Genomic DNA, 27304 nt, shown 5'->3' with positions numbered 1-27304 from the left:
AGAGCTAAAAGGCCCCACTGTTGCTTGTAAACTTGTAGAGTAAGAGTTACTTTTTATCTGAAGAGAGCCTGTGGCTCTTTTGATACAAATGCAGCATTATAAACTTAAGTCGACCCTGGAATATCTCCCTGGCCTGCTGGGTTAAGATCTGTGCTGGACATTTCCGATGTACATTTGGCAACTAAGAGAAAAGCTGTTTCAAAGGACTTCATAAGAGAAACATAACACATCTGCTCGTAATTATCGCATTGGTTTTTTTTTTTTTTTGTTTTCCATCGATTTGGGCTTCTAATGCATCTTATTAAAAAACAAAAAAAAATTCCTGGCCCCAGTTCATGGCAACTTGTCTTTTTTTTTTTTCTTTTTACTTTTGCAGCTCCCAAAACAGACATCCAGCCCAAGACCTGCAGCTCTAAGCAGTTTGTATGTAAGGACCAGGTGACCTGCATCTCCAAAGGCTGGCGCTGCGATGGGGAAAAGGACTGTCCAGATGGTTCGGACGAATCGCCAGATATCTGTGAGTAGAGCTTCATGAAAGCAGCTACTAAAACTATCTCTACTCAGCAGGCTTCTCTCCTCAGCTCATGTTCTCTTTCCAAACGCTTGGTTATTGGCATCAAGGATTATTACCGCCTCACTCAGCTTCTTTTTTTTTTCTGGAGCTAATTTGCATCAACCTTTCTCACACCAAATATGTTTATACCTTATGTCCCAACATTATTATTGCTGCACTTGATGCTATAAGACACTACCTCTAAATGTCTTTGAAGACTCAATAGCGCAGTATTCCGTCTTTTTGATTTAGCCTTGAATAAGAGGGAAGGTTATGCCCTCTCCACAAAGGACACAGGCTCTCTGGCTGTTCTGCTGAATTATAGCTCTAATTATGTGGCCGTGTTTAGTCTGAGTGTTCGCGGATGTGTCTGCTCTTGTCTGGACTCTTTAGGGTTCAGGCCCTAAAAGTCTTGTCCCAGCCACTCACATCTGCCGGCTTCTCCATCCTGCCGTTGCATCCATAAACCCTCCCCGGTAAAAGCCTGTCCTCTGTTTATATGAAGGCGCTAATGGTGATTTTTACTGTCTGTCTGTCTGTGCCACACCTTACATCTGTCATGCCAAAAGCATTCTCACAATAGTCTAGGACAGGCATAGACATGCAGCTGACACCCAGCATTAAAGGACTTGTTATTGTGGATGAAAACACATTGAAGTATTAAAACAAAGGATTAGAGGTTGAAAATGTGTGAGAAAGCTTGGAGGAGACAGAATGCATCTAAAGTTGTCAACATTCAATACTCGGCTACAGTTTGTTTTGAAATGACGTGATCTGTTATAACACGATAGACTGTATGGAAAGTACCATCGCTTAAAAAAAATGACAGATCTTCAGTCATCTCAACAGCTAAAAGCTGCCATGAGCAAAATGAAGGGAGCATTGTGCAGGATTTTTGCCTGCAATCTTTAGTAATGGAAAACTAAAAATTACCCCAAATTTGGTGCATGCGAATGATGATGGGCATTGTTAAGAAGTCTGCTACTAGACAACCCGAGAAGCGTCATTTTGATGCTGTCAGTGACAAATCCTCTCCCATCTCTTTGAAAGAATTTGGTTGATGCATTGCTGAACATTTTTCTTCACAAAGGTGAAGGAAAGCCCTTCTTTAAAAGGGGGAATTTATAGCATGTATCTAAAAAAATGGTTTAAAATGATTAAAGGTTAATTATTAAAAGTTTTGTTAATTTCAGCAGTCACCAAACATGAGCAATTTTATGCATGTGTGACCCACGTAACGCATTCAAGCAAGCTGGAGCAATCAAGCTTCTGGCCTTTTTACCAAGTCACTTAACTGAGTGAATTTTCCATTGCATGTAATTTTGTGGCAGAGACAATGGTGTGATTCATTTTCTGCATGATGAGATGGAGAGCTGTGTTCCACCGTAACATCAAGATGTGTTCTGCTCAATTACCCGCGCGTCACAGGCTCTAATCTGCCTGTCTCTTCACCTTTACTTTAAGCCCTTCTCTGTTTATGTGAGTTACTGAGGCAGACCTCGTAACTATCTGTTAATTTAATTAATGCACCAATGAAGCACTTTGTGTTTGCCGTCAAGCACATGTAAAAGAAAGGCACCTTTTTTAAATATCAGAGGGACGGGCAGCCAGGCTGTGGTTTTATCCACAGATCTGTTCATTTAATGTGAGTGGTGTTTGGAATGGAGAGTCTGAGCCAGCTTAGATGGAGACAAGAAAGTCTGGAGGAGTATGACTGAGGGTTATTTAAAATCCTACTGTGACTTAGTGGAATGCACCATTCTTTTTCCTTCATCCTGTCTTTTCCATCAATGGTGTGATACAGTTTGCAGGTCCTCCGTCTGCTTTCTGTCCTCCTGGAGAGAGAGAGAGAGAGAGAGAGAGAGAGAGAGAGAGACACGTCTGACCTGCTCGCTGTCAACCACGCTGCTCTGAACTCTTACGAATGTGGAATGTAGAAATGTAGGCTTTTACTTTGATTCATCTTGAAGTGGCACTGACCTCTGGCTCACTTGGGAAAGTTTGTTTTGCTTATTTGTTTCGTTTTGAAAAGCCTCGGGTGTCATCGGTTCATCAACCATTCTGTTATCAACTGCAGAGTTTATAAAAGCAGAGTATGAAAAGAGTATGACAGTGAAAGAGATCCACGATATGTCCCAGCTTCACAGGGTTTTGCTCCAACATGCCTCCTGACCACAGTCTCGTAGTGTGTGTGTACATTTTGATGGGAATTAGAGTGGCGTATGCTACTATAATTACGACATTATCTCCAGTTCAAGTTAATTACTAACTACGGGCTGGGTTCAGACAGATAGGCAGGGAGTTTTCACAAGGCATAAAAACATTTCTCTTCCTATATACTCTTCCTCTCTCCCACCTGTGGCTGCTTGGCTACACTTCTAACAGGGTGCGATTGCCCAACAGCCTCATCTTTGTGTAAATCAGGGACTATGACGGTGCATGCAACCGACGTAGAGCTACATTTCTTTGATAGACTTGTGCATCATTTTAAAGAGTAAACGGGAGACTGCACACTTGCTCCCTTTTCGTGCATTTTATTGTAAGCACATCCAGTGAGAAGCTCGTTACTCACGGGATGCGCTTACAATAAAATGCACGAAAAGGGAGCAAGTGTGCAGTCTCCTTTTTTATTCCTTGATACTGGTCCTTGAGACAGGCACCTAACTGGATGTGCGCGACTACTACTTTTACATGCATCATTTCATAAAGGGCACGTGAAAATACCGTTCCACCTTTGTTCTTCCACTCATCCTGTTGCTAGTGTGATTCAATTTGAAACCCCCCACAAATGACTGAAGCCAATTTGGCTTAAGCATTACCTTGGTTTCTGGTAAATGGCACCTGTTTTGTTTACAGTGTTCATGAATTCACTTGCTGTTGGCATGGTGGGAGTTGGAAACGTCTGATTTTTGTCTGATGTGGATCTTTGATCTCCACACCTCTGGTGCCCACGCTTGAAGAAAGCATACTCTTCACTATCTCACTGTCTCTACGTCTAATTGCCTGTCGTTTCCAAAACCATTCATACGGGCTGTAATTATGTTCAGAAGCTAAAGACGGACTTCTCCCACAGTAGCGGGGTTGTTACGCAGCATCACATGAAGTGCTGACATGCTGGGGTTGTAGAGGAAGTTGATGCTAAGAATCAATGATGCGTGCTAGCATCCTTAGCATTTTTTCACATTGTTCAGCCTGACTAAACATCATAAATGGATAATTTAGCGTCTGGGCATGTTGCCAGCTGTGGGGCCATTAAAGCCCAAAGACCCCCAGAGTGCACCTCCCTCTTGTAGCCCCTGGTACACACTGAGATAGCAATCAGCAGGCTGTCTGTACAGGCCCTACAGGTGTGACCCTGTTGTCCTCTCTTAAGGACTGCACTGACTCACCCTCACTGCATTGCCTCAATTGGTTTCAGGTAGGCTATTCTACCTCAATAACATACAGGCTTAGGGCCCAGGAAGAGGTTGACATGTACCCCCAGGGCAAAACTTTATGTTCTGTATCATTATGGCGGCCTCCAGACTGCTGCTTCAGTTGTTCTGACAGGCAGTGCTATGATATTATAGTGGTTTTGAATAATGTTAATACATGGCTTATGAGATGTGGTTTAACGAGATGTGTAAGCCGTCTTTTGGTGGTAATTTTTTTGTGTGGCTGTGCTGTATTATTCAGCTATACAGTTTAAAGGTTTTTTGCTTATATTTAGCATTTTCTATCTAACGTTTATTTTGCTGTCTCTGGAAAAAAAAAAGTTAATCTGAAACTGGTTATTTTCAAAAACTCAAGTAAATGCATTGAAACGACTTGTACTTGCAGGTTTCTGCTGTTTAGCATGATTGTCACACAAAAATAATCATTTTTAAATGAATTTCTCGTCAGCTCTTTATTTCTTTTCTCAGTTCTGCAAGATTTGGGAAAATTTTATTGGGGTCTTGACTATTGAGAACAACAACTCCGGAAGATTTTTGAATTGGTTCTAGCTGTGGTTTTCTAGTTTAATCTTCTGTCTCAGAAGGTTTTATTATCTTCTTTTATTAGAGTTTGGGCCATTGAGCATGTCTGTTCAACAAATATAGCAGTCATTTTCTAACCATTCTGGTAACTGTTTGTTTCAGCGTGCTACTGTTAAAATGAAAATAAAAATCGCTGTGTCATAACTCTGATGTTAGAGCTATGATGGAACGGTTACTCTCAAATACACATCGCAAAGTCTGTATGTAATTAAGATTCTTGCGTGAACCTTATTCGTTGTGGTCGAGCTTAAGCGAATGGAAACAGATGTTTGAATAAGCCCTAGCATGTAGGCACTTTCTCTGTCATGAGAAGGGCTTGTCATGGAGGAATCCCTTTCATCATGAAAAAAAGAATCTTATGAAACAATTGTCTGTCCCTAATTCCCTGTTAGACTTTTTAGCCTCAGATTTAGCATGAAAATGTCCACAGGAGGAATTCTAAGCAGGGGGTGAGATGCATCTCAATCATGCAAATTGGCCGTCCTTCTGTTCCCATGGACCACCATCCACTTTCATTCAGGAGCTGATAATTTCAAAGTAGTTAACACTTGCAAAGGAAAGGCCACTCCCTGTTCTTGTACTGTCAAGCTGTCATTAAAATGGTTCCCAATAGAGAGGTTGAAAGATTACTTGCACCCAGACAAAGTACATTTCCATCTTTAAGATGATGCTGGATGGTATTTTTGTGGAGATTTCCATTAGAATGCAGTTTCATAACTACCTGATGGTGTGTTGGCTCAAGGGCCCAAATTATTTAATGTACTTTTTCTAAAGATAGACCCCTAAAACTAGACCACCTTTCTGATTCAATCATAATTTCACGTTCTAGTAAACATAATAGATGTAAGAAGATCAAAATCTCTAAATATGATATTATGACATAAATAGTCCATGGTACATTATTTGTTGTGGTGTTAAAAAATAAAGGAAAATTGAAAAAAAAAGTCATGAAACCAGGTATGAGATGGGTCAATTTACCTGAAATTCCCCTTTATGAAACAAAACAATTGCACCAGCTGGACTTAGCAAACAAAAACAAGTCATACTCACAGGATCACATCTAATATTTCTTCTCCATGTATTGAATAGGACAGATGCATTCTGTGCTGAGAGCCAGCCGGTCTGTCATACTGGCTGACCTTCATTATCGTAGGGATTGGATCTGTACATTCTCATGAATTATTAATGATAAATTGATTATTGATCGTTAACGTGTTCAACGGTTAAGGAAAATGACAGAAATTAGCATTCCTAATACAAAGCTTAATGCAAATGGTTAAAGTATTCCTTTTAATCGAATTTACCTATACATCACACCTTTACAATGTCGCTGAAGGCTGATTAAGTCATACCCCTAATTTCCATATACTCTGTCAGTCGGTCAGTGCTGTGCACTACAAAGTAGTTAGCTGCCACTCTAGTCATTCATCGATGTTTCCACAATGAGCGCCGACTGAAAACTCCCTAAAAGAGCGTTTTGAGTTTGGTGCTGGCACACTCCAATAAACAACCATGCCATGTCCCTTGGCCCACACACACTCTGGCTTTACTGTATGTCAATGAATATTGTGGCCTGGGGCCAAGCTGGTAGGGAGGTCAGATGGGGAGATTAACTTATCATCTCCGTGTAGCTGCCGGAGGCCGCAGCGGGCCACACAAGGTTATCTGTCCATCTCTTGCCCTCATCTTCCCTCTGGACGCTCGCCAGCCTGTTCCTTTGTTTGACCCATCTGACTGCTGTCATGCCTCAGCAGCCTCTCCAAGATGACCAGGACGAGCCAACCACTGACGTGGTGGGATGGGGTGTAGGCATGCAGCGATGGTGGAGAAGACAGGAGCCTACATAAAACATGTTTGGATTGAGGAAAATGAACAGATTAGCATTTTGGTTTTAGAGGAAAATAGAATTGGCCTTGTTAAGCTCCAATCCATTTTCTATTGAAACATTCGTTTAAAGTACAGTTGGAGGGGGTCCTTTCATTGCCTTTTAATCAGGGGGTGCTGTACTTGCAGGGGAGGCAGGAGGGCTCTACAGGGATTGTGCTTGACACACTGCTTCGACAGAGGAAGGAGCAAAGCCCTGTAAATCCTTCTGGTCTGTGGCCCTGAGCCCTCCTCAGCCTCACCGGCCTATCAACAGACAGACAACACAGGGCTTTCTCACGCCACACAGGCACCACTTAGCTTTCTCTGCTGCCTCTTTGCCTCACACTGTCTCCTTCTCTCTCTTCATCTCTTTCCTATGTACCTCCGCCCTCCTTTCCGTCTATCAAAGCATACAGAGAAGCTGGTCCCTGTTTCTCGTACCTATCTCCTCTCCAGTGTTTCCTCCCGTGTAATTGCCTCAGTTTTCCCACCCGGTTACAGATGATGAGCTGTCTCTTTGTATGTGACTGTGGGGAAATACTTCGCTCTGCATTTTGTTAACTGACAGTTTGATTGTATTTCAATTTGGAGACCAGCCTGTTGTCCTCTGTGGGAACAGATTTAACAGACATTAATATTTGAGCAAGCACACAGACTAAAGAGATTTGTGTTTTTGTTTTACTGGAAGACTATCTTAAAAGGAAACTCCACCTAGGCTCCATCTTTAAGTGTCAAACACTCAACCCCTGAGGACTTAAAAGGTAACTCTAAAACATAGTTGGCAGCTTATTAAAATCTGTGGATTTAGGTGTTTTTTAACAAGATAAAAAGTTTATGTGGTGGAAAGACCCCACACTTACAAAAGCTCATTGAATTTCTGTATCATATGCCCATACCACTATTTACTAATCCCTGCTGCCGATCCAGATCACAAGAATGTTCGAAAGACAGAGTAGTAGTTTAAGCCATCTTGTTAAAAATTAAAAAGGCTATTATAAACCTGTGGCTATTTAAATCTGCCGAGACAGGAATTTACCTCTGGCCCTCGAAGTTGGCAGATGTCAAATCTTAAAGAAGGACATGTTTGAATTATGCATTTTTTAAATTTATTTTTATTTAAACATCTTGATCATTTATAAGCTTATAGCAGCCTCTGATTTGGCTGCAGTGGTGGTTTTAATTGCTGAGTGAGCACTTATTCCTGTGTGCTAAAGCTGCCTCAGTAGAGTGGCATAGTCCATATGCTTGTTGTGCATGCTGCTCTAAAGTCGGGTTCCACAGAGGGGAGAGCCAGTCACTGGGCTGGACTGCCTGTCACCCTGACTCTCTGCACAACATTTTATATTCGAGCTGACAGCAGACTTTATGGGAGTCAGTCAGAGGCTGCCATGGAACCCAAAGAGCAGGAAGAAAAGCAGGCTTTTATGTCCAAGACAAAAGATCGACAGGGGATCCAAATTTAAGGTCATTGCATAACTACGGGAACTGAGGCATGGGGGATGGTTGGGTCTGGAGGTTGAGGTGTTGGAGGGAAGCACAGATTCGAGGAGAAACCGTCTTTCACTTTGCAGATCTAATAAGCAGAGAAGCTAGTCGAGCCCAGATTGAGTGATGAGTGCACTCTGTATTTGGGGTATTATTTGAAGGTGACACTTGTAACTATATTACTAAAATCTACAGTGTTCTCAGGGGAAATGCACAAGTCATATTGTGTTCCAAAGACTACAGAATGTATACTCAACAAAAATATAAACGCAACACTTTTGTTTTTGCTCCCATTTGTCATGAGATGGACTCAAAGATCTAAAATTCATTCCAGATACACAATATTACCATTTCTCTCAAACATTGTTCATAAATCTGTCTAAATGTGTGATAGTGAGCACTTTTGCTTTGCTGAGACAATCCATCCCACCTCACAGGTGTGCCACATCAAGATGCTCATCAGACACCATGATTAGTGCATAGGTGTACCTTAGACTGTCCACAATAAAAGGCCACTCTGAAATGTGCAGTTTTGTCTCACAGCAAAATGCCACAGATGGCGCAAGCATTGAGGGAGCGTGCAATTGGCATGCTGACAGCAGGAATGTCAACCAGATCTGTTGCTCGGGCATTGAATGTTCATTTCTCCACCATAAGCCGTCTCCAAAGGCGTTTCAGAGAATATGGCAGTACATCCAACCGGCCTCACAACCGCAGACCACGTGTAACCACACCAGCCCAGGACCTCCACATCCAGCAGGTTCACCTCCAAGATCGTCTGAGACCAGCTACTCAGACAGCTGCTGAAACAATTGGTTTGCATAACCAAAGAATTTCTGCACAAACTGTCAGAAACCGTCTCAGGGAAGCTCAACTGCATGCTCGTCGTCCTCATCGGGGTCTTAACCTGACTCCAGATCGTCGCCGTAACAGACTTGAGTGGGCAAATGCTCACATTCGATGGCGTCTGGCACGTTGGAGAGGTGTTCTCTTCACGGATGAATCTCGGTTTACATTGTTCAGGGCAGATGGCAGACAGCGTGTGTGGCGTCGTGTGGGTGAGCGCTTTGCTGATGTCAATGTTGTGGATCGAGTGGCCCATGGTGGTGGTGGGGTTATGGTATGGGCAGGCATCTGTTATGGACGAAGAACACAGGTGCATTTTATTGATGGCATTTTGAATGCACAGAGATACCGTGATGAGATCCTGAGGCCCATTGTTGTGCCATACATCCATGAACATCACCTCATGTTTCAGCAAGATAATGCACGGCCCCATGTTGCAAGGATCTGTACACAATTCTTGGAAGCTGAAAATGTCCCAGTTCTTGCATGGCCAGCATACTCACCGGACATGTCACCCATTGAGCATGTTTGGGATGTGCTTGACCGGCGTATACGACAGCGCGTACCAGTTCCCACTAATATCCAGCAACTTCGCACAGCCATTGAAGAGGAGTGGACCAACATTCCACAGGCCACAATTGACAATCTGATAAACTCTATGCGAAGAAGATGTGTTGCACTGCATGAGGCAAATGGTGGTCACACCAGATACTGACTGGTTCTGAGTCCCCAGACCCTCAATAAAGCAAAAACTGCACATTTCAGGGTGGCCTTTTATTGTGGACAGTCTAAGGTACACCTATGCACTAATCATGGTGTCTGATGAGCATCTTGATGTGGCACACCTGTGAGGTGGGATGGATTGTCTCAGCAAAGCAAAAGTGCTCACTATCACACATTTAGACAGATTTATGAACAATGTTTGAGAGAAATGGTAATATTGTGTATCTGGAATGAATTTTAGATCTTTGAGTCCATCTCATGACAAATGGGAGCAAAAACAAAAGTGTTGCGTTTATATTTTTGTTGAGTGTATCTTAATGATCCATTTAGTAAAGTAAAAAACAGAGATCATCCTGCTAATTAGAGGGGGAATTATTCTTATTCTCTATATTTGACATTTGGTAATTGTGTTTTATATATTGGTAATTTCTTCTCATATTTTAAGTACTTAGTTATTTTAGCCCTGTTTTTTTCATTCGCATCAATACACCAAGACAAATTACTTGTATATGTAAATGTATTTGGCAATAAAAACAGATTCTGATTCTGAGATTGATCCGCTAGGACACAGTGAGGATAGCCTGATAATATCATTGTTAGCTGCTCACACAGTGTAGTGCAGTAATGTTATTGTCCTTACTCTACCCTCTAATATGTGTAAGGGTTTTTTATGTTAAATTATTGCAATAATTGCTTTGTAATAATTATGTCTCTTCACTCCTTAAGTCAATTCTTTAGCACACACTTAATGCTTCTTTACGGCTAATAATACACCGTATCATCAACTGATCATTCCAAATTAAGTGATCCCTTCAATTTGTCCAATTATTAATAGAGCAAATGTTCAGCTTTGTGGTTTTGCATTGATGGAATGAGAGAAACTTTGATCACTGCAAAGAAGAAACTTTTTTACTTCTGAGTAAGTGGAGAGGATAGTTTAATAATCATATCCATCTTTTATAGAATTTTAAACTGTCTTGAAAAGAATATCCAGAAGACCTGCTACATGTTTGTATTTGTACACACCTTCCTACCAAATATGGCACGGTTGTCTGTGGACAGGATCTGGCTTTACTGAAACAATCCATACCAAACTGTACTGATCCATACTGGATCACCTGGTGGAAAAGGGGCTTTAGACTATTCCAGCACCCAGTGAGACCCTATCAGAGTCTTTAGAAAATAAGATCTCTCTGTGTTGAGCAGGTCATGGTATTGCCTCAGCGACGACTCCTTCTTGCAAGCTGGCTTCCGCTTCTTCAAGTTCAGAATAATCTTCAGTCTAATACTCAAACATTTGGGAGGATGGGGCTTGTTGTATTATCAGGCTAACTTCCCAAAACACAACCAATAAGAACGTTGTTAAGTTAGCATGGCTACTGGCCATGCTTGGGAGAACAACTGTCTTTTCTTTTAAAAGGCCACTTTAATTTGTCACCAGATGAAGACCTAAACCCTGAGTCATTTGGAAAGAAAGAGTTTGTGCCATGAAGAGCTCAAATTTATGATTTGTATAATAGCATAGTTTATAAAACCTCAGTTAAAAGAAGTGGCTTGGCAAAGAATTATTTAAAAAAAATCAACAAAAAAAAAAATCATTGATTTAAGGGAAGGTTTTCGCAAGATGGAAGAAGCACTACAAGCTATTTAAAAAGAAGCCATGTGTAAGGTATCCCTCTAAATAATCACATTATTTCTTTGTAAAAATAAGAAAAGAATTGTGAACGTGGTATGTAAAAACAAACAAAAGAGCCGCGTGTCAACTACAACACCCACAGAGTCTAATCCTGGAAAGGCAAAATTACAAAATCGCCCACATTCAGCTACACAACAGTCCTACAATATTTTGTGGATTTGAATGCATTTAGTTTTCGCTCCACATTTGCAAATGTAAAGAAAAAGAAGGCCTCTGCTCTGTTTGTTCTTGTCAGATTTGCAAGGTAATACTTTGCTTCCACTGTCAGATGAATCAGGAAATGGCTGCTGCCAGTATGAGGGGAGCTTATTGTAATACTCTGCCAACAACTTCCCAAACTGGAGCTGGGAGTACAGGGTTCATCCCCATTGTCCCTCCTGCAAAGTGATTTAATCCTCCATATTGTTCTTTCTATTTAGTTTTTTGCTGCTGGTCTCTATTCAGCTCCTGCCAAGAATTGACCGTGTTGTGGAACTCCAACAATTATTTTCAGCTGTTGTGCATCGCTTGACAATGTTCTGTGTGTTTCCAAAAAACTGATCTGGTTGCTGCCCGGCCAGTGGAAAGGTAGTAGATAATCTTTAGGACAACATGATGTGTGCCTCAGGGCTCAACTTTAGGACCACTTTTATTTTATATTTTTTATTAATGATCTTTTACTCATTCTTTGTGATTGCTCTATGCCATAACATGCAGATGATACTATTATATACACATCCAAAGCCTCAACGACACTAATTCAGGGGGCCTTGCAAACTGATTTTAAGTCCCTGCAGTTTTGGTTGTCTGCAAACAAATTTCTGCTGAATAAAACAAAAACTAACTCACGAAGCTTTTTGGTGTGAAAAAGAACCTCAAGTCAAAATCCAATGCTTTTGATTGATTGATTGATTTTGTTCTTTATCATCCCCGGGGGGCAATTCGTTTTACAGCAGCCATTGACACAGCCAACACATAAATAAAATGAACAAGAAGTAAAATAAGACAATCAAAGAGAAGAAAATAAAATAAATAACCCAATTAACCCATAGATGTCATCCTGGAAAGTTACAAATTGCAATGTTTAGAGCTGGTTCAAATAAAAAAGGTTAAAAACACCACGCACACCATGGTAGTGAGACAAATACACGCAGACCCAACTAACTGCTGTTCGTCGCTGCAGCGCCGTCATCATCCTATGGCCTTTTGTTTCGTCTTTTACTGATGGAAGAGGGCTTCTGAAGGTAGAGCATGTGAAATACCTTGGTGTGTGGATAACTCTGCTCTTACCTTTAAAGCACACATTGATCATATTAAAATTTAATTTCATATCTGTTTTCTGTTGCATGCATTACTTTGCTTGTTTTGTCTGTAGTGTGTTCTGTTTTGTTCTTATATTACTATGTTGTACTGTAAATATGTTCTGGGACCCCCTTAAAAACGAGGTGATACACCTTAATGGGCTTATCTGAACATATATTACATGATGTGAGTGAAGGGAAGTGGAGTTTGTGTTATTTGTCTTAATTCTTTCCGGAGCTGCAGTTTGGAAGCTCCACATTTCTTTTAGTGAAATATGCCTATGAAATAGATCCCTGAAGTCAGTAACATTGAGATGACTTTCACTTTGACTTTTTCTGTCGTACTCAGATAAAACTGTCGATGAATAACAAATCTTGGGACTTCAATTTCCTGTGTGCACAGCGGTTTATTCCTGTTGCTGCAGTTCATGTAGAAGTCCCCAGGTTGGCGGATTATTGAATGTAAATCAGGCTCAGAGGCCAAGGCTGTTGAAGTGCTGCTAATACATTAGCATCGCCCAGCCTGTAGAGCTCCCTAAACCAGATGTATAAGGAAGCTAATTCTCCATTTGAATGTGGCATTTTCTCCATGCAGGCTGCTGTGGTGGGATCACAAGCTCTTGTCAGTTTAATGTTCTTGTTTTAACTGAGTTATATTATATGATCTGTGGTTTTTCTGGATGGATTCAGAGGGAAAGCTTGTGGTTTTCCTCTGGGAATGTCAACACTCAGGCAAATGTTCCCTCTCAGAAGTGTCTATGCACGTCCACATTTTGGTTCTTTTAATAGCATGTTTTGTAAGGTATAAAGGGTCAAATAAAGTGCATTGTGGCTGCTTAATAATGAGACACTAAAAGAGTATCAGATTCTGAAGGAGGCACATGAAACAGGTTTGCACATATTCAACCGTCTTCCCCTCAAAGCCTCTCTGAGTTCCCCCGCATAACCCGCAGAACTCCTCAGATTGTTTCCTGTGAAGGAGTTGAACTTTATTTTCTCTGCTTCTAGTGTTTTTCTAAAATGGGTCAGCAGATGTGAGGGAGAGAGAAAAATGGAGGAGGAGGAGGAGGAGGAGTAGAAAAACAGCCAAAGCAAACTGTTTGCTCTGCCGTGTGGGCTGATAGGAGAGATAGAGAGAAGAGTGGGAGAAAGTGAGGGGAAGAGGCTGCATCTACTGCGTGTTCTGGTCTAACGCTTGTATGGAAAAGAAAACTACTTGATGCTGTTTCTAAACTAGAGGACGTTCTGCCCCACACATTCTCGGGTTTACTTTTGTAAATTTCAATTCATTTTCCTTTAATACCTACTAAATGATCACATCATCTTTTTATATATATACACACACACACACACACACACACACACACACACACACACACACACACACACACACACACACACACACGTGTGTGTGTGTGTTGCAGGCCTGAAGTCTGACTTAGAATTGAAATAGTTACTGATCCATATATTTATTTCAGTTTAACCACATCATGGAACCATTTGTCGTCTAGATTTGGAATAAAATGTATCCTATGATAGGACGTTTTTCCATCATAAAGTCTGCATTAATGTGACCTCATAACGATATTACACATGTCCATTACAAGATGAGCTTTGAGCCATTATTTGGAGAAAGCAGACATATCTATTTAACATTATTAAACACCCTCATACAGTTGCAATGGAATGATCCTTGGTCTTGATCTTGGACTTATCGTTAAGCAGTTTGCTCTATTGGGTCGCCCCTAGTGTTAGTTTATTGTCTCTTACATTCTTATGACAAAGTGCCCTTAAAAAGCTTGTGTAGCCAAAGTTTGCTTCTCCAGCTGTATATTTGTCCCACATTATGAACCTTTTAGTAAGAAAACGTAAGGCTAAATTCTTACATAAAATGTTATCTTGGCTTGATACACATGATGACTCCATGAGTTGCTGTTTTCACTTAACTTTACATCATGTATCAAGTCATAGCTGGCATCTGGTTAGAAGGAAGGAGGGAAAGAAAAACATGAACCCTTTTGTTCAGTTCTCTCTTCTGTAGTCAGTCCTCTGCTGAAGTGAGAAACATTGATCTCGACAGATAACTTCATCTAAATAAAAACAAACTAGTATTTTCAATACAGTGCCTGGTGGTAATGTGTTTGCTATAAAAATAAAGGTTATATTGCTGCTGTTAGTTGTGTTTTTGTTGCCCCTTTTGGAATATTGCTTTCTACAGCAAAGCTAACTTACACATGTTTTTCTCTTTTTCAGGCTCACACAACCGGGTGAACCAGTGTCCTGTGAATGAACATGGCTGCCTGGACCTGGACGTATGTATCCATATGAGCAAGCTTTGTGATGGAGTCCCTGACTGCAGCGATGGCTGGGACGAGGGTCCACACTGCAGAGGTATTATACGGACGGAATGTGATTTTTAACATTTAAAAATGGAAACACTGAGAACAGATCGTATCACCAATTTGTCAATCTCAATGTGTTGAACTTTTTTTTTTTTTTTGATAAATGAAGGCTGACCAGCTTCTTTGTGATAGCATCTCTTTGTGTTCCCATCAGAAACTATAATCTCTACAATCTGGTGCATTTTACCCTAAAAGGAGCTGGCCTGCTCTAGCTTTGGCAGTTACAGTGGCCAATCCACCAATTTAACAATCAGCTCAGCTGTGAGGCTGTTTCTCCAGTCCCTGCGGGAATGATGAGCATTCAGCCCAGATGCAGCTTCAGAAGAATCCCTTCAAATCCTCTACTATTGATTAGAAATGGTAGAAGAATGAGAGCTGGGACATACTGGATCCATAGTGTCGTCCTTTGTTGCAGCAGAAAAAAAACAAGCGAACACTGGCTGCCAACAGATCAGCAGCTCTCAAATATACTGTAAACATCTCTGCCTGTTTAAAAGTGCAATAACGTATGTGTGTTTAATTTTACTTATGTCAATCTCTCCCTCAATTCTGCACATTTTTTTGTGCTAATCACTTCCAAAATCACTTTCCTGGAGAATGAAATCACTCAAACATCCTTAATAAACACTAGAGTTGAGTCGACCAAAGTCCTGGAACATGGGCTCAAACATTGCCAGTAATCTTTGATCACCTTATCTCTTCTGATAAGTACCTGCCACGCTTCTGCTGTCTTTGTCCAAATCTGATAATTTAGATGCAGGTCAATTTGATTAATCCAGTTTGTTTTAATATATATATATATTTTTTTATGTTCACCCATTTTTGTTTTTTCATGTGTTATTTCAGCTTTTAATATATTTGAATGTTTTCTATAGTGCTAAAAATACTTTATATCCTTATCAGCCTAATTAGATCAAGACTGAGTGATTGATAAGTCTTCTGCATCGTGTTGACTTATTAAATAGAATAGCTGTAGTCAACTAAGCAGAGCATTAAAGGTTTATTGTTTGGCATCTGAGGAGGACAGTTTGTACAGAGTGGGCGAGTGTGTTCGCGTCCCACACACACACATACTGGCCATCACTGCTAGACAGGCTTTACACAACACAGCGCTGATGTCATACAATCACAACATGCACGGCCTGTCCCCGAGGACACAAGTCCAGCTGTCCTCAGTAACACACACTTATACACAGGCCTCAATGCTCAAGGCCTTAAAATCTATGCATGCACTCAAATATGAACACAAAAATAAATCCACACAGTCACATTCTTGTAAATATACACCCAAACACACCCTTTACCCCCCCACACACACAAACACACCAGCAGTATGTCAGGAATTTTTGCCACAGCTGTTTGTAAGCTCTCCAGTTTTCAGGGAAAGGCCTGGCCTTTTACAAGCATCCTAGTGTTTGCTTGTACAAACTGCTGGGTTGTGCAAGTTTACCTGGGCGCTGCTGTCTGAAAGCACACTTTGTGTGTCAGCGTGTCCCAGTAACTGGTAAAGTTGGTGTCGAGAGTAGTTAGAAAGGGGAGCCAAGGTTTGGCTGGAATTTTATCTTGTGGAAATCAACCTTCTTCGCTTTTTCATAATGTGTGGATAGATTTGGCATTTCTAGATTTTGGTTGTAAAGAAATGAGAGCAATGGAGTAAGGGTTATATGGTGTGTTTGATACTAGCAATATGACTCAGAGGTCCAGAAGCAGCCCGTCCAGTCATCTTTATTTATTTTCAAATGTGTCCTTTAAAGGCCTTGAAAAGCTGCAAACCTGCATTATGACTCCTTTTTCCTCCCAGACATTTAGAGCGTTTAAAATAATTTTGCATCAGAAAGGTTGTGTGTGCTCATCTGGGCTTGGATGAAGATGAATAACTTCAGCATTCAACAGCAGATGGATCCAAATTGTTTCCATTTTCTGTATTTCAAGTGTTCAGCAAATTCCCAGGTGCTTGAGAAAGAACTGTGGACCTTTTTCAAAAATCTTTGTGTGATTTTAAACAAGCTTGGATTGAATTTAAAGGCACATCTACTGGAAAATAAAAGTTGAACAAAGCACACATTTGATTTTGCTGAGAGCATAAAGAAAGATTCAATGTGCTTTAGTGGTTAACATTTAAGCTTCAGTTTGCCCGGCTGGTCTCAGCTCTCTGCAGTCCTTTTAGAAAAAGTATAAATTAAGACCTGCTTTAAACAGCTTTTGAACTAGATGTAGCCGTGAACAGACCAGACAAGTGGCACTTCTTCTCCCGTCAGAAGGGTGAAAGATGAGTCTATTCATCAATCGGTTGCGTGCATTTGTCCTTTCTCTGTCATTTCCTGGGCGATGGGGCCTCTCTTTGGGGGGGCAAGGTCTTCGACATAACTCCCTCAGCGATGACTTATTGATAAGGAGGGAAAACGAGGTCATGGCAGTACTCTGAGGAGTTTTACTTTTCTTCTGGTGGTTTCAAATGGAGCCCTGGTTGTCACAGTAGTCTGATGCTATCGTTTGTGTGCAGTGGGGTTTTATTGTCCTTCATATCCCACTTTGTGTGGAATCGGTCACATGCTACTTGAGGCTGCCTGTGGAAAGACCACAATTTCATCTTTATTCACGAGTGTTGGTTGACCTAAATGAGTTTATTGGCTGCAGTTAAAGTTGTGTTACATGCCAAGACCTGTTTTATTGCTTTGATTTTTTTCCCCCCTTTGCATTGTAGAGATACCACTGTGTTGAATACGGTATACAGTAAGTCATAATGGGCTGCAGAATACAGAGACTTTGTCTTTTGAAATGAAGTCTGTTTGGGGATGTTTGTGCTGCAACACGTGCACTTTATTTGTACATTTGTGATTGAGTATTTGTGTAAATTTGAAGCGTCTGGGGCAGCCTGCTGCCACTGTTTGGGACTTTGATAGCGTCTGTTTGCTTATTGCTCAAGCTGCTGCCCTGCTTGTGTTTGCATGTGGTTGCTTTTCCCTTTTTGATTTAGCGCCAAACACTGCCGGTAAATACTTTTTTATGCTCTCATTTCTTTTTTCATTTCAGCCTTTCCCTCTTTTTAAATCTCTACCTATAACATGAAATGCACTCCATTATCTCCTTTGAATCTGATTTACTAAACTCAGCATGGCTCACTTTTCAGTACCAAAGAATTAACCATCAGCTTGTGTGTGATTGAAATGACCCAAATTACCACAGGAGTTTCACAGAATGAAGGAGCTTGTCTTAGTGGCTGTTTTTTTTTAATATGAATATTAACATTTTTAAAGCTTAAAAGAGTTTGTTCTAACTCTCTAAATGATCTATGCTTGAATTTAAATAAAATATGTTAAAGGTATATGTATGATACAAAATGAACAGGTCTATGTTTGTGGTTAAGAACCATTAGTCTCCTCATTTGTAGAGCAGTGTCAGGAGATTAACGGTAGGTTCCTGTCAGCTGCAGGTAGAGGATAGAGGGGCATGTGCGAACACGTTTCCAGACAGTGAGAGCAAACGGGTAGGAATGTCCTGGGAATTGTCTCTCTTTTAAATGCCACTGGAATATCCTGTTTTAATACTGTACATCGAATGTTTGGTTAAATTATGGCTTTCAATTAAAACTTTGGGGAGGAAAGGGAGGGAGGCTTTATTCGTTACATGTTTCAGAAAGGAATGAGATGTTGATCTCATCTTTTTTTTTATATATATATAAAAGGGAGTTCTGAAGACTATTAAAGTATTATTTAGTCCTGACAGTTTAGTTGTGTAACCTTGGTCAGGAAACAAATACCAGCAGGTCTCTAACTCTGCCTGCGTCACCCTGTTGCACCCAGTCCGTCACCTCATGATTGGCTTTTAGACCATCTTTTTTTTAGATGCATTTTCTTCATGATTGGATGTTGATCGGGTCCAATCGCAGTTCCTTCTCCCCTCCTTCGTGTCTTATACACAATTTTTTATGTTCTTTTTCTAGCCCACACTTCTTGATGCTTCATGTGTGCCCACCACAGGGCCAGGCGATTTACAAACTGTAAAGATGCATATCGGCAGGTGCAGTACTTCTTGAAATCATGCAGCTATTATCATGCAGGCCTCATACTAATACCTCATACTCTGGTAAGCCACAGATACACTGGACTTTGCTTTGTTACTTTTATAGCTTGGCTGGACAGCTGAGCTAGTCGGTTTTCTGCTATGTTTTCTGCTACGTTTGGTTTCCTGAAACAATCAAGCGGAATCCCACAGATGCATGCCAAGCAACCTGGTGGAATCTCTGAGAATGACGTTAAAGAAATTAAAAAATCACTGGACTTTCTGTCTGGTGAAATTGTCTCCAAACAACAGAATCTAATAATGAAGCTGATGGGTGAGATCAAGGAGCTCAAAAGACAACACACCGAGAAAGACAAGAGGATAGCCCTCTGAGAGTGTCTTGTGGCAGATTTGGAAAAATACTCCTGCATAAATATCGTGAGCGGACTGGAGACCAGACACTGGTCTTAATGCCCGATGGTGACATCAACGAACGGCAGAGAACCCACCAAGTCCGACCTGGAGTCTCTAGAGCAACAAGTGACGGCCTTCTTCAACAGCAAAGGCATAACAATCAACAGCTCAGACATTGAGTCATGGCACCCTCTCCCTCTGAGAAAAAGCAACAACAAACGTGTCATAATAATTAGCTTCACCAATAGGATCAACAAAAGTGCGCTGCTTAGACAAGGAAAGAGGCTAAAGGGATCAGATGTCTACGTGAATGAACACCTAACATGGAAAATGTTGACATTACCAGATGGGCCTTTCCTTAGGAAACAAAGGAAACTTCAATCCACATGGACTTCAAACTGCAAGGTGTACATAAAACTGAATGGGTCACCAGAGGAGGCCAAAGTGATGGTCATCAGAGAAATGGAGGAGCTTGAAAAATATCAGTGACAAGCACAAGCTACCTAGGTAATCTATTGAGTAGGTCACTGGAAAAAAATGAGTGAGCTAGAAGATTTAGATCCAGACAACTATTTCTTTTCGACTATCTAAAAAATACCTGTTGCTACTGCACAGATGAACATTAGAGCAATCTTAAGTCATTGCATGGCATGTCGCATATAGACTTAAATAGCTGAAGTCTGTATGCCAATTTCCAGAAGATCAAAGAATACTTAAGTCAATTCAAAAAACACTCAACATCATAGCTATATCTGAAACCTGGTTCAACTCTGAGAAAGGAACTGTGACTTCAAATAGGGTGTGTTGCTTTATATCTAAGTAATAATCTGCACTACAAGCTTGTGGAAAGCAAATTGTACACAGTGAGGTTTAGGGAACACACAAACACACTGTTTTTAAGGTCACATGCATTGATATGCATGTATAGATCTGGTCAAATTTAAAACTGCAATAATCATGTACAAAGCAAGAAATAATTCACTTCCACGCAATATTCAAAAAAATGTTTTGTGACGGGGAGAGGGGGGGGGTATGTGTTAAGAGGCTAATTGAATTTTAAATTTTTAAAAAAAACAATGTGTTCGTACAACAAAGAAGAAGCTGAGTATTTCTGTGTATGGGGTGGAGCTGTGGAATGGGCTGGCTGAGGAGCTGTAAAAGCACAAATATTATTTAAATTAAAAAAAAAAAAACCCCCACAAAGAATCTTTCTTGGGATGGGTATATGGGAGAGGAAACGTCCTGGATGTGTATTTTAAGGTTTCTGTCACTAAATGAAAACTGAACTCCTGACACCAAGAGGGTTTTTAAAATTTAGCACCTCTAGGTGATGCCGTCTAATATTCATAAAGATTATATATATATATGTATATCAAAGTTATTTATTTTTGGAGGAGCGCCCGTAGCCTATTGTTGAGTGTACGCGCCCCATGTACAGACACTAAAGTCCACTCAGCGGTTGGCTCAGGATTGAATTTGACCTGTGGCTCCTTTCCTGCATGTGATTTCCAACTCTGTTTCTCTCCGCACAATATCTGACTCTATCCACTGTCTTAAAAATTTATTTTTAGGGTTTTATCTTTATTTGTTTGGACAGTAGAGAGTCGGAAATCAGGAGAGGTAGTGGGGAATGAAATGCAGGGAAAGAGTCACAGGCAAGGGAATAAGTCCTGCCCCATTTACAGAGGCTAATCATATTCATTAAAATATTCAAGGTGTTTGATTGCACTGTGAACCTGTAATTTCTCCACACAACTGATTTAAAGAAGCAGGTAGATTTTTTAGCTCCTGTGTGTCATCTTCTTCATGTGTTTTGTTGTTAGCGTTAGAAGTGTCACTGCCACCTGGATTGGGCTGAGAATACTACCATGTGTTATTGCCTTTTTTTATCCACTCAGTCACTCACATATTTGTTGTGTCACTGCATGCATTGAACCGTGACGTCTGGAAGTGTGAGGGTTCGGTGATGATAAAAACACATTTTGCAGGCCCTAACAAACAGCTGCTCCCTACTTCCATTTAAAGAGCTATAGAGCTTTAGACTAGAGAAATAGACGCTTCCATCCTTGCTTGTTTAGGGCTGAAGGCCTCCAGTGTGCCATTGTTTGCTATGTTCATTAACCCATGGTCAAACGTCTGAAACGCTGCTGCTGTGTTTAGTCAAAGCAGGAACTTTCTTACCTCTCCATGTCTTCCAGCCCTTTGCCAGACCTATCTGGCCTGCCTTCTTCTCCCCCTTTGCTCTTCATGATTCTACTCCCCTGTTGTTTTCTGTTTTTCTCTTCACTTTTTCTTACTTGTCTCCTCTGCTCTTCTTTCCCAGCTGCTTCAACCCTGAAATGCTCTCCGAGGTTTAAAAAAAAAAAAAAAATTATTTGCACATTCACATTCCAGAAACTCTCACAAAGGAAATATGTATTATTTTTTTAGAACAGGTCTAAACCTGAAACAAATTAAAATGTTGTTTCTTGTAATATGTGTAACAACACTGTTTTTTTTTATTGTGTAAGTTTGTGATTTGTGTCTTTCAAAGATTCAAATATATACTTCTATTTATTTTGTACACGAGGGGTTGCATGAAAAAAGAGATTCAGAAAAAGTGAATTGGCCACCGGGTAAAATATATAATTGAATAACAGTAGTCCTTATGAATTTTTTTACTTTTCACATTTCATTTAGCATCAATCAAAACATATGGTAACACAAACATTTACAACAGATTTTAACAGAAATTAGTCACAATATTCCACCAGTTGTTTATTAGCATGCTAATTAGTTGCATGCTAATTAGTAGCATATTGGCTGCTCTTTATTTAGCACTAATTACTACCTTATTCTTTATGACCATCGTCGATAGTTAATAGGTTTGCCCTCAATACCCTCCTCGTTACTGCTTATGGATAGTAAGTTAGGATGTTTTTGAACAGGATTTATGATCCTAACATGTTTTTGCCTACTTCTTTCTGCCTTATAAGTGCCATATTAAACACAGCATATTTAGATGATAATTGAAGTATTACACTTTCCTAAATTCATTTCAATAAGCAATTTGTCTCAGTGGTAGATTCAGTTGTTCGATGTGTCCTTGGACAAGACACTTAACTCAGTGTTGCTCCTGCTGTTTTGTCGGCTGTGTATGAATGGGATTAGCTTTTACTGATTGCCTCTTCACATGGCAGTCTCTGTCATCAGTGTGTGAATGGGTAGGTGTGACCTGCACAGTTAAAGCTCTTAGCGTATTCAGACTGGAAAAGGGCTACACGAGCTTAAGTCCATTTACCATTTATTAGGAGGGCAACCTCTTAGTTGATGGACTATTGGCTATACATAATGTTCATGCAGAATAAGGTAAGGTAAGCGCTCAGTAATTCTGAATGTGCAACCAGTACACTTCTAATTAGAATGCCTATAAGCAAGTAGTATGGTAAATATTGTGACCTTAATTTAAAATGTTACCAAGAATTGATCTCGCATAAAACAAACAAGAAGGCATAAAGAGAAGCCACTGTGTGATTTGATAACGTTGTGTCATCACAGGTAGATATTGGGATTTTGTTATGATATTAAGAGCACTCATAGTTTTGTTTTGAAAAGGCTAAACCTTAGCTTGATAGAAATGGAGCAAATGACTGAAGACAGAGGTGTATTTGTGGTTGTTTTGGCTCTCTTGCTGCCTGTGGTCTCTCACAGTGTGAGGCTTGGTTAATGGATTCGATATGGGCCACAGTGTTTGCTGGGGGACTCTTCCTTTCAGCAGAGCCACAACAAAAGGGTCATTGTGGACCAGAGTGCCACAGGCTTTATATAATAAGGACCCTTCAATGTCCCAATGTCCCAATCTCCGCTCTTCACAGCCAAGCTATCACTCGTTACTGCAAGCATAATTTGTCTATGACCAGTCATGGTTATGTTGTCGGATGCTGAGACAAATTTCGACCTGCCAGTGGAAGCCTCTTATCTCTTTTACCATATACGTTTTGTTAAAACCGTGTTAAATCTTAGTAAATGATGAAATGCAAACATCATGTGTAGCTCTTTAGATCCACTTTCGAGGTGACTCTGGAGGGGGGAGGATGCTTCCAGGTATAGCTGTAGCATTAGATCACCTTCTTGTGATCATGTCTTTAGTTTACGTCCAATTCTGAGAGAAAAGCTTGTGGAGAAGTCGGGAAAAAGCTTCCGAACGTGTGGCAAGGAACAAGTGGCAGACATGTAAAGAGACTGAAGTTCTTATCATAAAAGGGAGCTAATCATGCTCATATCAATCTACCGTCTGTGCTCATATGATGTTATATTCCCCTTGAGTTGAGTTCTGTTGCTCCATGCAGTTTTATTGAACTCTTGAGCTGTACCCACCCAGTCTGCTTCACAGTTTGTTTTTGGCAGATTGAGTGTGATCTATTTGATCAGCAGTATTTCAAGACTGTACCCCCCTCTCCCCCTTCTTCAGCATTTAATGTTCTCTTTGTATCTCTCTTTTTTTTTTTCTTTTTTTTTTCTCTGCTTCAGAACAAGCACCAGGCTGTGACTCCCATGGGTGCCACTATCACTGTGCTGTGACTCACGATGGGCCTAAGTGCTATTGTAGCAACGGCTATGAGGTTGCTTCAGATGGAAAGACATGCAAAGGTGAGTAACTGAATATTTATTTTTATCTCAGCATTAAATTGGTCAAAATCAGCCCATGTTTTTTTTCGGGAATTTATGTGTAGCAGCAAGTAGAACTTTATTTATTGTACCACTTACCAACTAGAAGAAAAAGGCATGTCAGGATTTATACTAATCTTTTGTTTACGTAAGTTAGTGCCAAAATAAAAATGATTGGACTAATTGGAGTACAGCCAATTCAAAAGGGGGTGAATAAGTTCTGAACAAGCTCTACATATTTCATCATGGACCAATTGTTTCTGTTCTCCTTCAGATTTTAACGAGTGCAGCGTGTACGGGACGTGCAGTCAGACATGCACAAACACAGAGGGCTCCTACACCTGCAGCTGTGTGGAGGGCTACCTGCTGCAGCCGGACAACCGCTCCTGCAAAGCCAAAAATGGTGAGAACACACGCATGAAAAGAAATAAGTCTTCTTACTAAACCATCAACATGATTTAGAGGATGTGTTTTTGTTCCGTTGGTAGGGATGTAAAGATTAATCATAAGGCAGTTAAAAATCAATTCAAAGGTGTCAAGGTTTGAATTGGTCCTCTGAAAAATGAATGGCAGTAGTATCGCGAAGCATCAGCAGCTGTAGAGCAGATGAGGTTGGTTGTAATAAGTTGGCGTTATCATGGCAGTGGAAGCATTTTGGCTACCCAAGACAGAAAAAGGAAAGACAAAAACAGTGTGCAGATAACTTCACAAACAGCACAAGCAACTTGATGCTGCATTTAATCAGCAGCACAATGAGAAGCTCCACTCATCGCAGATTCTCTTAAAATAAATTGTGAATCGTATCATAAGTTGAGTAAATTGTTAAATCCCTATCTGTTGGATAGTGCACTCCTTTGGTTTAAAGGCGATTGTTGAATGACCCTTAATATTACTCGATCTTGTCCTCTAACATCTTTCCCACAATACTCTTACCATCTGTTTTTTTCTTCTCCACTCTAATCCTGATCGCCCTCCCCAGAGCCAGTCGATCGTTTGCCTATGCTGCTGATCGCTAACCTCCATGACATCCAATGCACCACACTGAGTGGCTCCACATCCCGGCTGCCTTCCATTTCCACCAAGCAGACCATGGCTATGGACTTTATCTACGCCGAGGAGACTGTCTGCTGGATTGATGTGGGTGATACCCCCGCTGCCACCTTTCTGAAGTGCGCCAGTATCCCCGACCTCAAGACTGTCACTAATGTCCGCACCATCTACGTCTCCTTCAGCTTGCACCGTGAGTACCTTCATTCACTACACTTTTGTTTCTAGAGGTAGTATTTTTTTGCTGACAGTTTTCCTACCGACAAATGTTGCCAGGTACAAGAGGGATCGGTCAAGTTATAGTCTGACGCTGAAAGAGAGATAAGACGTGCATTAGATCACCGAAGAAGAGCTTAGATAATTAGCTGTAGCTGTCAGCTCAAACTAGGGGAGATTTTCCATACTTTTCCTCAGGAATCAAATGGTCAACGTTGCATTTGCTTGCTCAGAAAAAAATGTAGGATGTTCAGCAATACAGCCTCATCTTCAAAAGCTGCTCATACCAGCATTTAAGTAAAAATGCTGAGGCGAGCCTTTATTTCTCACAAGGGTTTGTCTTTGAAGAACAGCGGCTTTGACACCACACTAACTCATCCCATAGGGGCTAAATGTGTGCAGCTTGCTTACATTGATGTCATATAAATAAAGCTGCCAGCCTGTCTTCAGGCACTTGTTGGCACATTTGCGGATAGCCAAATAAGTAACTAGCTGTGTAGCTTCATTTATGTACCCACTGTGCTCGGCGTTCAGAAGCCTGTGAATGTATTTTTCATACATTTGAGGAATATATAAATAATCGGTTGAATCCGCCCGCAGTCTTTGGTTCTTGAAATTGTGACATTGTTAATGTTTTCCTACAAATGTCCTGTCAAATACATTTTTATGGAAGATTTCACAGATGGCACATGCTAGTGTGTCGTGTATAGGAGGACAAAGTGTAGAACATATCTTATTAACAATAAAAAGTGAAATGTCTGACTGGCGGAGGAGGCAGTGTCCTCCTAACCACTGACATTAACTCACTGAGTCTCACCTTTCACATCACCCAGACAGGTACAGACTCTCATACATGTCCTCCTTTGAGAGGCTTACACATATAATGTTGACATGATTTATCTCTGATTACCAGCCTGACAACGTTTGTTTTGATTCTCCTGGCTGACTTAGCTGTTACTCTCTAAGAATGAGCAGAAATGTAGACAAAACATAAAAGAGAGGGTGTGGGTTTGTGTGCGTGTGCATGTGCGTACATCTGCGCTTGTGGGAAGCTTTCCCTTGAGAATTGGCCCGAGGCTTCGAACAGCAGATGTGAAGAAAACAAGAGGAGAAGGCGGTTGTGTAGAGACTGGCTCGTGGGACAGGGAAACCTGCGACGTAGCGCCTCGGCTCGTATCCACTTCAAATGACTCTTGGGCTTCTGCTGTCACCGCTGACAGCCGGCTCAGTGAACCAAGGCGTCTTAATATGGGCTTTTTCCAGATGATTCACTGCACCCTCCTGAGTTGCAGATATAGCACCTCAACCTCGCTGTGTTTGCTTGCCACTGTGGCTTTTTGATTCACTGCTCTGTTAAGTGGTCTGAGGGGTAAATGAGGCAGACGGCTGAAAATAAGAGACACCCTGAGAGAAAAATTTAAGTCAAGGAGACAAGGGAATGATTAAATGAGAGGGCAAGAGAGAAGGTAGTGATTTGCTGTACCTTGGAGGTGTGTGTTTGTCTGTTTTTGTGTGTGTGTGTGTGTGTGTGTGTGTGTGTGTGTGTGTGTGTGTATGTGTGTGTGTGTGTGTGTGTATATGAGAGTGGTCATGCAGATGGTATTTACATTCCTCTTTCGGGTTATGTCAGCCTGAACAGCTTCTACATTCCTCTGGCCGTCTCATGTCCTGTCCAGTCAGGTCACTTTAACTTGCTCATAATGGAGACTCGCACGAACGCATGCGCACACACACAAACAATCCTAATAACTTTAACCTTCGCAGCTATTAACTAGTTATACATTACATGTCAGAATTGAGATTTTCGTCTCTGTCATTCAGTTCTGTTGGGCTGCTACTTTTTACACTATAGTTTTTATGATCTGTCCCATTTTTCAATCGCTCAAAATCTTTAAATGCTGTCAGTGCACCATTTAGTCCAGTAGTTCAAAATGCATTATTTGTCAGCCTTATAAATCATTATTCCAGTAAAACAAGAATTGCATAGCCAGTCTTTCTATTTGAATGAAGTGAGTAGCTCTGCAGTGGCTCCACAATGTGCAGGGAAATAGGATACATACAGTATATTGTCATGTAGTCACAGTCATGTACAAATATTATAGCAGTTGCAG

The 27304-nt window shown here is 40.8% G+C and overlaps 1 protein-coding gene across 1 annotated transcript in view; it reads left to right on the top strand.

Annotated features, from left to right (window-relative positions):
- LOC306833692 (low-density lipoprotein receptor-related protein 1-like) overlaps positions 1–27304 on the top strand; it is an 87405-nt gene that overhangs the window by 12231 nt on the left and 47870 nt on the right. The window contains exons 2-6 of the mRNA XM_079359155.1: positions 377–517; positions 14719–14856; positions 23793–23912; positions 24205–24333; positions 24910–25170. Coding sequence (XP_079215281.1) covers positions 377–517; positions 14719–14856; positions 23793–23912; positions 24205–24333; positions 24910–25170 — 789 coding nt within the window. The remainder of the gene's footprint in view (positions 1–376; positions 518–14718; positions 14857–23792; positions 23913–24204; positions 24334–24909; positions 25171–27304) is intronic.

Source organism: Symphodus melops, assembly GCF_947650265.1.
Source record: "Symphodus melops genome assembly, chromosome: 13".
NCBI lineage: Eukaryota > Metazoa > Chordata > Actinopteri > Labriformes > Labridae > Symphodus > Symphodus melops.
The sequence above is the reverse complement of the archived record's forward strand: the minus strand, read 5'-3'. Positions and strand labels throughout refer to the sequence as shown.